Below are 10,849 nucleotides of genomic sequence, written 5' to 3' on the forward strand. Positions count from 1 at the left end.
TCCATCACCATGTGAGTGTAGTCTCATTTCTGAAGCTTTAGGCTTTGTGGTTGTGGATGAGACATGGCAAGCAAGAGATTGGAGAAAAGTAAACCAACCAAAACATGTAGAAGCAGAATGGGCAACTGAAATTGTTATTGGTTTATATACATATAATATATGTATCATGATGAGCTTCTTTGTCTTGCTGCTGTTGTTGCATTTTGTTGAAAAGGAGGGTTCAGTATGTTGTTTGTGGGGGCTCATGCCTCACGGTGCGTCCCATCCCATATGTCTTCTGTGTGTTGTTTAATCCAAATTTGTTTTGTTCTGTTATTAAATTCTAATTTGATTATTTTCTTATGTCTTTCGTACAAGCTGCAACAGCAGCATGTTCCAAGTTCCATAGTTTTGGTCTGGTCACCATCTCACACCCAACCAACCAAATTTGAGAACTTTGTGTATTGTATTTCTTCTGTTCCTAGCCCCCTCACTCTCCACCACTAGATGTCAATTTGGGTTGTGATTGGTTACTTTGGAGGCAATTTAAAGACTGCCCTTTAACAAATTGAAATCCCACAATTATTATCTTCATCATGCTTGGAGATTTGATGTGTAACAGATTTAGCCCCGTTGGGCAGTGTTCTTGCAAGCTTTGTGACTTTGGCCAACATGTCGGTTCTAGCTTTGGCAATTCATAGTGCATCATGCACCAAATCCAATTGGGTCCAAGTCAAACTCGAAGTCTTCCATTGCACTACAGCAAACCGGCAACATATTGTCTCGCTTATTCGGAAAAAAGAAAATACAAGTGATATTTAGTTAAGAGAGATTATAACACATAATCTCGGAAGCATGAGTAATTATTTTTAACTAAAAAAAGTCTCACTAACTACTGATATAATGATGGTTTAAAGGCCACCACCATGATGATTTTCTGAAAAAGAAAGTTAATGATTACTTTGCTTTGGATGAGCAAAGCCTCCAATTATTATAGATGCCAATTGAATGGCAAAAAAACATATAATAGCAGTGGAAGGTGACCAACACATCACAAATCAACAGCGCAGTAAAAAGGAGCATGACATCTGCAAAATCTATAGGTAGATGCTTCCTGGATCCACTTTCTTTGTGACCTCATCAACTTTGTAACATTTTTCTATGTGAAAAAGAGACAGAAAGAGGAGACTTTCCTCTTTTAAGTGGTCCAATGGCCCTCCGTTCAGTCAATAAAAAGAGCCACTGCTTTTTTGCTGTATTTAATTAAGCCTTTAATTATACAGAATTTAACATAAAACCTAATATTAAACTTTGCAAATTACAACAAGGTGTGCTCATCTTACCACATCGTGGCTTGCCATAATGTACTTTAAAAATGATCGATGGAAAGTAGAAGAAGAAACATGAAATTCAAAAAAGAAAAAACTAGCCAATCAAATTCCAACATGTTTAATTTATTAGTACAAGTGACTTCATCCGATTTGGCATATTAGGTGGGAAAGGTGAAAGCTTGCCTAAACATGGAATAGAAGCGTTGAAACCACTAAAGTAGCCAAAATGAAATGGTTTAATTGAAGATAAGGATGAGCAAGCCTAGTGTGTTTTTTTAAGTACAAGCAATAGTCTAAATTAAAGGGGAGTGGATTTTTCACACACACAACTGATGTTATGGGAGTTCGAACCTGAGACATCTGGTATGTAAATCAAGACCTTTTTCACTGGACTAGACCTCATTGGCAGAGCAAGCTTAGTGTTAAGGATTTTTCCACTCATCTTTTGTCTATTTACACTTCATTTTTTTGTTATAGTAAAAAGTATTAAAAAAACAAAAAGAAGTGTAAGTAAACAAAAGGAAAATGAGAAAATCATCACCCTAGTGTTAATAATTAATTAATTAACACTAATCCTAATCGTACTTCATCAGCGGGCATGGGGTTGTTGAGAGTTAAATATTAATCACAAATGTTGGAACATCCCTAACATATATAACTATGAACTAATTACAGCAAAGAATCATGAATCGGCATCCTTAGATTCCGGAAATCAAACGCATTTGTTTATAATTTGCCAACAAATTTCATCCATCAGTGGAAACATTTGCTTGTCACTTTAGTGTTACGTGCCATTTCACCAAGTACCAATAATTCTTTGTTTATTATCAAATATCTTTCAACACAAAAGATTGCTGATTTAGCCTCCCACGTTCTGTTTCTCACCGTCATCAAATTTTTTTTTAATTTAATAAAAAATCATTTTCAAACTTAAGATAAATGGAGATAGTCAATGATCATTGGCGGGCTTCTGAACAAAGCGGTGGCCTTTTCATTTTTTTGGGCTCCTGCAACTGCTGCTACAGGCGTATTCTCTTCAAAAGCCCACAGCCCATTATCTGCTACCTCTCAGGGTATACTTATTAAATATATTCGATGGATTTTAATTCTGCTTATTTCATAATTTTGTAAATTTATGTTCACTATCCAGAATGAAAACTTTTTACCATACTTTTTCTTCCCATCAGGTTTTTTTAAATTTAAGTTTGGTTTCACTGTTGTTATTTGTATTGCATATAGTTTGGTTTCTGCGCATGCAGAGGAAGTGCAGAAAGATGGAGCATACTCAACAAGCCATTCTGGTTCGACACAAGTAACGCCGTGCATTAATGGTGGTCCTGAGCTTGTCTGTATTAACTCAGTGTACACCAAAAACTCAGGGGCTGGATTAGAAACAGATGACCTGTGGTCGAGGTACACGGTTTCTTTAACCATGCAGGCTTCATACCCAACTGCACGAACTTTTCTATCTCCTGATTTGGATGAGCCACTGCGTGTGGCAACCCTATCCGCCCAACCAGCACAAATAGCTTGGCGCAAGAGCTTTTCATCGTCAACTGAGAGAGGCTTCTTGTCATGGGAAACCCTCCAATCTACTTTTACATCTCCCAGACTACCACCATGGGTTCATAAAAATTCTTTCTCAGCGTCCGAAACACCATTTTTATATTTAAAGAAAATTTTGAGTAGCTGCTTTCTCAGCTTGGACATTTCCTGCATGAACGTCGGGTGTAGAGCATTCTCATTGCGGAATCTCAATGGGCTGTTGGAAAATTCATAGCATTGCAAAGCATAAGCCCTGGATAGAGCATCACTGTCAACATTATAAAAGCTTTCACGAGACACTAACTTTTCTCTTCATTTGAATAATCATATCATAAGGTTTTTCTTCATCAGTTGTCATTTCAAACTTAATCCTTACTGGAAATTGTCTGGCACTGACATCTATAACTGGTGGGGGATCACGAAACAGCTTTCTATTATTAATAAAGTCTTCAATTCGCAAGGTAGCACTCATCAGCACAAGCTTTAACGGAAAAACTTGCTGTCCAGGACTTGTCGTTCTTCCCGAAAGCACCGCCTTTTGCTGCTCTGCATATTCTTTCTGCCATCACATGCAAATGAAAATAATAATAAAAAGGGTTTGTAAACCTAGATTAATACAAGTTTTAGCAGTTATAAGCACCACATCAAGCTTTACATGACGAGCACTAATTACACCAGATAGCATTCCGATAAGTAAGTCCGTGTTCAACCTCAGCTCATGAACCTCGTCAAGAATTATGCAGAGTATCGCTTAAACTTATCAGATGCTTTTTGTAAAAGCATCCGCAACTTATCAGATGCTTTTTTCAAATTTCGGAAACATTTTTCGAAAAATCGGCCTAGGCGCCCGCCTAGGCGGCTAGGCGGGTCTGGGCGCCTGGCAGGTCGGGTCGGTTTATTTTTATTTTTATCATGTGAGAATTATTGACTGAGACAGAGGTTGGGCCCAACATAGTTCGCTGGCCTTGAAGCCCAATAAAGGCCCACCACGAATGTGGATACGGGTTGGGCCCAACATACTTGGTTCACGGAAACAGAGGTTTACACTCTCAGACGCAGACGCTGAAGAAGAAGAACGACGAAGCAGCACACACACCCACACTACAGAGAGAGGCGGGGTCATTTCTTTATCAACCAAACCAAACGCCGTCGTCGTCAACCATCAGGTACTTGTTGTGCTCCATTGATGTACGAAAATATGTATAGAATTGTCCTCCGCTGAACATTTGCTATTGCGTGCTAGTAGTTTCTACAGGCTTCTAGGGTTTCTGTAATTGGTTTTACTTATGCATGTTTTACCTCTTTTTTTAGATGAATAAAAGGCGGATTTTGATCCAACAGTCGGCATTTGTTTTTGGTTTAATATGAATTTTATGAATATACTGTGGATTGTGAATCTCTCATGGATTTGATAAGCTGAACCTACCGATGGTGATGCCATATTATAATTAGGTCCCTTCATTTACAAAAATTGAAAATTTAACTGATTACTTTGCCAGCTTCTTGTTCAATTTGCAACTATTTTTTGTTTCTCATTAGTCATCTCAAGCATGACTTGGGTTGGTGCTGAATTTGATGGTTTCTTAAATTTTTGTTTTTGTTTTATAAAATATATGAATTCAGTAGCCATGAAGGTGCGTTCCTCTGTGAAGAAAATGTGTGAGTTTTGTAAGACAGTTAAACGTCGCGGGCGTGTTTATGTGCTTTGCACAGCCAATCCCAAGCATAAGCAAAGACAGGGCATGTCAACATTTGCATACGAAGGCACGGTGTCTTCCATGTACGTTTCCTTTCATGCTTTCATTTCTCTTTTTTTTATACTTTTATATGTTTACTTTGGCAAATTCTTCTGATTGCATTAATCTTAAAAGGAAACATCCCATTCAGAATCTCCCATGTTAAGCACCCCGTAATCTAAGAACAAAACATGTTAGACGAATTCACTCCAAATCTTCCCTAACACCTGGAGATCCCTTGCCTCTTGTAAATTTGTTGTACATAGTTCGTTGGGTGGTTTTAGTAAGTGATTCTTGGATACTTCTTATCATAGGCACGCAGGTTAAGCACACAAAAGGCACTTTTCCTACTATATGTGGACCTTCATTTGGCAAGCCTGCATAAGGTGGCCTGGAGCCTCCTTTTGTATAATAAATGTTATCTAGGAGATTAGGACTTGGCAATCTCTCCATAAAACAAAACTCATAGCGGTTACAATGCTTTTAGTCATCAATTTGACAGAAGAGAAACAACAATTTATGTAGTCAAGGATTTAGGTTACTGCGTCGTCTAATTCTAACTTCTGAGATGGTGGTTGCCATTTTTTACACTATTGTGTCTAGCTTACCTGCTCCATGTGGTGTTTTTCATGCATGTGTGTCTATAATCATACTTTTTGCTGATATGAAAGTAGCTTTTCAGTTTTTCATTAGTTCTATCTGGCATATATAGCATGAATTTAGTCATGTGTGTAAAGATTTTAAAAACTTCAGAACATGTTAGTAGTAACCTAACATGTGAATCTGTATGTTCACAAACTGCTGCATATCTGTATGTAGATGTCTCACATGCGAATCTTTCTCTTACATATGAACTTCCTATAGAAATGTGATGTGGCAATGGAGTGAAATTGGCAATTTTCTAGTTGAATGTTTGAATCCTTTTCAGTTACGCAGAGACTAGTGCCAAGCTGGAGAACAGCTCTGGTCACAGCGTGCAAGCTGGTCTGGCCTCTCTGATACCCAAAAAGCACGAACCCTCAATGCCCTCTATACCCTCTACGATACTTGGATGGAGGGTGGGCCTGGCCTCCCTGCTGTTCAACGAGGCCAAGTAGCTTTGAAATTTGAAATGGGAAGAATGCAAACCTTATCTCAGTTTTTAGGTTCCTTTCTTTGGTTGTGCTGCCAGATATATTCAAAATGTTATAAGCTCCTCTCTTTTTGTCTTGGATTTTAGCTTTTAATCTGCTACTATATATAATACTTCCATCTCTCCCTCGCTTTCTGGTGTGTGTGTGTGTTTAGACTTAGCTGTGCTAGAGATTCTGATCGTAGCGACCTTACCTGCTCCACATATATAATTCAGGAAATAAGATGGCTCGAATTGTAAAGGACACTTTACCTGATTTCCTGGAAAAGAATTAGATGGTATGAAAGTGAAACGTAATTTGGAATGGATGTTGCAAGAGTTTTCTTTTCATATTCATTTTACAGATCATATGGAACCAAATTAGTGAATCCATATGAAATTATGAATTATGCGGGTAGGTCTACCCATCTCTTGTAAGTCATACCCGAAAGGCGAACCTTTATATATCTTAATTGACCAAAAAATAGAGAAAAAAACAAGAGTACCCAATCATGTATGTTTCTTTTCTTTCATGCTAGCATACCTACATACAAACCTAATAATATTATTCAGGCATCAACATTGCCATCGGAGTTGTTTTATGGTGAGGGTGCCATATATGGACCTTCATATTAGTTGCCGGATTCATTTAAATAGAAACTTCACTTGAATTTAATGAAATGATCTTATGACTAATATAAAGGTTCACATGAAAGGTTTATATATGACACTCTCATTATAGACTTTTGCCAATTAGGTGTCGCCTTGGGCCTTCCTGGAAATTGCCTCTCACAATCTTTAACACCCGAAAGAAAATTATGTGCAACTAGCCTTCCTGGAAATTGCCGCTCACAATCTTTTAACACCCAAAAGAAAATTATGTGCAACTAGCCTTTCCTCTGTAGATATTTTCCTTTTCTTAGTCGCCCTCAGCAGCACACTAGTGGGAGAAAGAAACCGCGGTGGACAGGCCCGCGTCCAGCAGCGTATTAATTAGTTAATTAATTAATGTTTAATAAATAATTCGAAAACAAAATCCAAAATCACCCAATCGAAAACAACGATTCCCCACAAATCGAAGAAAACACAAGTCCACGCGGACTCCCTCTCACTTTCTCATCAGTTCTTTATACACTGGACTCGATTTTCCCTTCTTCCATGGAAAACTGGAAACCCTAAACCTCCAAATTCATTGTTTTTAAAGTTTGTTTTCCAGGATGGAACCGGCGCTTAGCTTTTGAATGTTCCCGGCAAAATTCACTCCACTTGCAGACTAAATGGTGACGACTCTCAACGCCTCCGTGACAACTTGGATCCGTCACTTACTCGCTTGCATGGGGTAAGTCTTCGATTGCACTTAACGCGAATCCTTTATCTTTTTGTGCTTGTATTTAGTGTCTTTGTTTCTGTATCTGCTATTTATGGTAGTTATTCGGGTTCTTCCAAATCTGCTATTTTTGAAAGGTTTGACTTTCTAAGTTTGGGAGCGAATTTCAGATTATAAATGCTTTCCAAGTTAAGAAATTTTGCCATCTGGGTTCCAAAAATTTGAAGTCTTTTTGGTAACAATGGCAAGTTCAGCTTGAGTATTGAATAATTTTCCCTCAGATGTTAAATGAAATCCCCTGGGATTGGAATTTGTATCGGAATCGATGGTATTTAGCCACTTTGAGTGATTGACTTGACATATTAACACTTGTAACTCTCGCATCAACACTATACAGTCTTTTGTTGGTGGAATTTAATTGTGCAATAAGGTTTAACCTGGGTTTTAACAGAGCAGTGGTTGTTTTGGATGCTGCACTAAACCCACACCAATTATTGCCGTCGATGAGCCGTCCAAGGGATTGAGAATTCAAGGTCGAACTGTTAAGAAACCTGGTATCTCAGATGATTTTTGGAGCAGCAGTACATACGACTTGGACAATAGTGCTCTTCAATCCCAGAGAAGCATCTCATCCATCAGCACCTCCAACCAGACCCTCACCCATGGCAGTGTGGCTGGTAGCACAAGCAGCCAGTCTGACTTTGTAAATAATGGCAAGTTTTCATTGTATGCTATTTATACCGTTCTTATTTTGGTCTGGCAATTCTGTGTTCTCTGTTTAAATATGTGCTAAGAGGTCATGTCATGTTTTACCCATGTCTCTTTTACCATCCCAAACATTTAACAAGAAAAGAGGAGCCTAAAATATATAAATAGAGGGAAATGGAAAAGAGAAAACAAAACGTATTCTGTAAAGTTCCCTAGCTTTCACTACTATGTTGCGAACCCATGCGTACTGATAAGAATTTAACTTTGCGATATTAAAAGTAAGTTTCTGAAGAAATATGGTGTACTTGTTTATACCAAAAGTTAGCACTCAAAGACATTTCTAATTTCTTATATTTCTTTGTGGTAAATTGAAAGTCTGTTCATGTATATACTTATAAGTTCCATCTGGTTATGCTAATGCATTATCTACTTCTGGTGCCGGTACTTTTTTTTAAATCCTCCTTTAGTCAAGTTTGGTATAATCCTTATCCATGCTCTTGTGAACTTCAATATTTGTAAGTGTGTAGAATGTTGACTTATAGCATTTACACTTTGTAACTGCAGGTCTTGTTCTCTGGAACCAGACCAGGCTTGAGTGGATTGGAAGTGGCAAGCCTAGAAATCATACTCCAACAAGTCGGGAAAGCAGATTAAGGTATGTTACTTGTACTCTTTTACCATTTCCAAAGTAGCTGATGAACTAAATGCTTTTGCAACTTCATGAATGGAGGAAATTGTATTAGCAGGTGTATGTGGTAGAAATAATATATTCAACTATGGGTTAATCCTGGTTCCAATGAATCACATAAACTTGTACGCTTTGTATTTTAATGCAAATCTTTCACCCCATGGTTAACTAACTATGTCCTTACAGTTGGAATTCAACGTATGAAAGATTGGTTGGAACCAAACAGAGACAGTCTTTCACGCAGCGCATTCCTTTGTCTGTAAGTCCCCTTTTTCCTTTTTGGGGGTGGGTCTCGTTAAGTATTCCATCTGATTTGGCAGTTTTGCTTGATATTTGTTTTGGATTCTATGTCAGTTTGTCATGTTGAAATGCTAATTGGGTTCATATTGACAGGACATGATAGATTTTCTCGTCGAAGTATGGGAGCAGGAGGGGCTGTATGATTGAGCGAGTATCAGACTCTGCCTTTTAACGTCAGAAAGATACTTGATCTTTGTAAATCTCAGAGTCGTGGGCAAAGAAGGAATTGGAACAATGAAAATATGTTTCAAGTTTAATTGTAATTTTACCCAGTGATATTTTCATCTTGTGCGCCCCTATGGAACGGTGGAACGTGCCCTCTGCCTCGGATGATAGAAAACCAGTTGCCTTTGCTTGTGTGAATACCAAAAGTAAAAAGTGTTTCAAAACTGTACTAAACTAAGCTTCATCTCATGGTGATCTTTTGTATGTATAAATGTCTGTTTCTGTCCTTTGTTTTTCTTCCCCCCAATGTGTAAGCATTTTCTATTTTTTCGGTGCCTTTTTCTTTTCTTCTGTGTCTTCTTCTAGGTGGGAAAGCAGTGGTGTTTCTTTGAAGGTCAGTCGTACTACTAAGCATACATGCATGCATGTTTCGCAGCCCATGTAGGGTGCAACGAAATTGTAATTGGACCATTTTGGATTTTTTTTATTTATTTTTTGGGTAACAACCATTTTGGAATTTGACGAACACTATGGTTGGCGGGCTGGCCGGCTATTTGATGCATGAACAAGGACGCAACTTTGCTGGTCCAAGTTGGAAATGCAAATGCATGTATAGTTGGGGAGGTCGTATTTTGATTTGGTGGAAACAAAGATTGTTTTGTGTTTGTGGAGAAGTCATGACTTCCGTTCCGTACTGGGACCTAAATGGGTTACTGAGCTTATCCTACGGTGTACAGATCTCCGCAGCCAATCCAAAGGTCCATGCAGTTCATGATGCATGATATAAGCATGCTGCGTGTCGACAGTATAGTGAGTCCCAATCCAAAATGCTGCCAAATTAAAGCTGCATTACAGCAAGACCTCTCACACTCTTTATCTGGGGGCTCTCTCTCCAACGGGAAAACCACCAAGTTGCATCGATTGCCACTTTTCTTCTTTTAGTTTCCTCCACTTGGTACGTTGGTGTGGTGGTGGTGAGTGAGAAGGTCTTGTCTTCTTTGAAAAAGCAAGCCCCCCTCCCATCCAATTCAACAACTTGATCTTGACATACTCAAATTTTTATTAAATATCTCCCCCGTACTAGTCTAGTACACTGAATGTTCCGAGACATTACAAACAAAACCTACAAACCAACTTGAGCATCTAAATTTACATATAGACAAAAGACAAGTGGGGAGATTAAATACAAATACATTTAATGAATGTAATTTTACGGCAAAGATTACAAATATGTATTTAATCTGTAACATTAAATATTTATTGAAGAATCTTCTCATTACGAGAAAAAAACTATACCCTTATTTCCATGTCATAAAAAGTCAGCATAGACAATATTAGGGCAAAGACTTTATTTACAGAGAGAAATTAATAATCAAAGACTCAACAAAACCATTAGACTGAGTCTACATTCTCAACAAATTTAAAATTCTCACTCTTCTTATAAAATATTTTAAATTTATTTGGTCATTTCAGACTTTTGCATGCCATTGCTACATACATGAACCCTGTGCCGACCTTTCACCTTTCCCTTTCTTTCATTTCACCTTTTCATTCATTACAGAGTTTGTTGGCAAGCTTATCTCATTATTCATTAACTTAATTAAGCTAATTAATTAAGCTAATTAATTAAGCTAATCGCATTCGTGTAGTAAAACATGATCTTGATGGGCACGAGGATGTTTGTGTGTTATTAGCTGGCATGATTGTCTGCCTTGTTGGCTTGGTTGGTTCAAACTTAAAAGTTCATCACCCAAATTACATTACTAAATAAATATTAACTTTTGGAAAAAGTAATATGAAACTTTATTATTATTATTATTAGGGGCCTCATAGTGGTATGTAAATATTAATTTTATATAGATGTGGACCAGATACAAATCACAAACATTCCAAGAAAGACCAAACACGCTTTCTACTACTTCTCCACCCTCCGAAAGGTTAATTACTACCCCAAGGACT

General features: G+C 37.8%; 1 protein-coding gene across 2 annotated transcripts; it reads left to right on the top strand.

Annotated features, from left to right (window-relative positions):
• Positions 3,891-9,396, top strand: LOC18769756. 2 transcript variants are annotated; one of them, XM_007202589.2, is made up of 7 exons: positions 3,891-4,021; positions 4,479-4,635; positions 5,520-7,041; positions 7,486-7,742; positions 8,302-8,392; positions 8,612-8,684; positions 8,819-9,396. In XM_007202589.2, the coding sequence occupies exons 3-7, from the start codon at positions 6,980-6,982 to the stop codon at positions 8,870-8,872; spliced, it is 537 nt and encodes a 178-aa protein (XP_007202651.1). In that variant the 5' UTR covers positions 3,891-4,021; positions 4,479-4,635; positions 5,520-6,979; the 3' UTR covers positions 8,873-9,396. The 2 variants fall into 2 exon arrangements, with proteins under 2 accessions (XP_007202651.1, XP_020424067.1); XM_020568478.1 differs by having other exon boundaries at positions 3,899-4,021; positions 4,482-4,635.

The sequence above is a fragment of the Prunus persica genome, chromosome G7 (genome assembly GCF_000346465.2).
Source record: "Prunus persica cultivar Lovell chromosome G7, Prunus_persica_NCBIv2, whole genome shotgun sequence".
NCBI lineage: Eukaryota > Viridiplantae > Streptophyta > Magnoliopsida > Rosales > Rosaceae > Prunus > Prunus persica.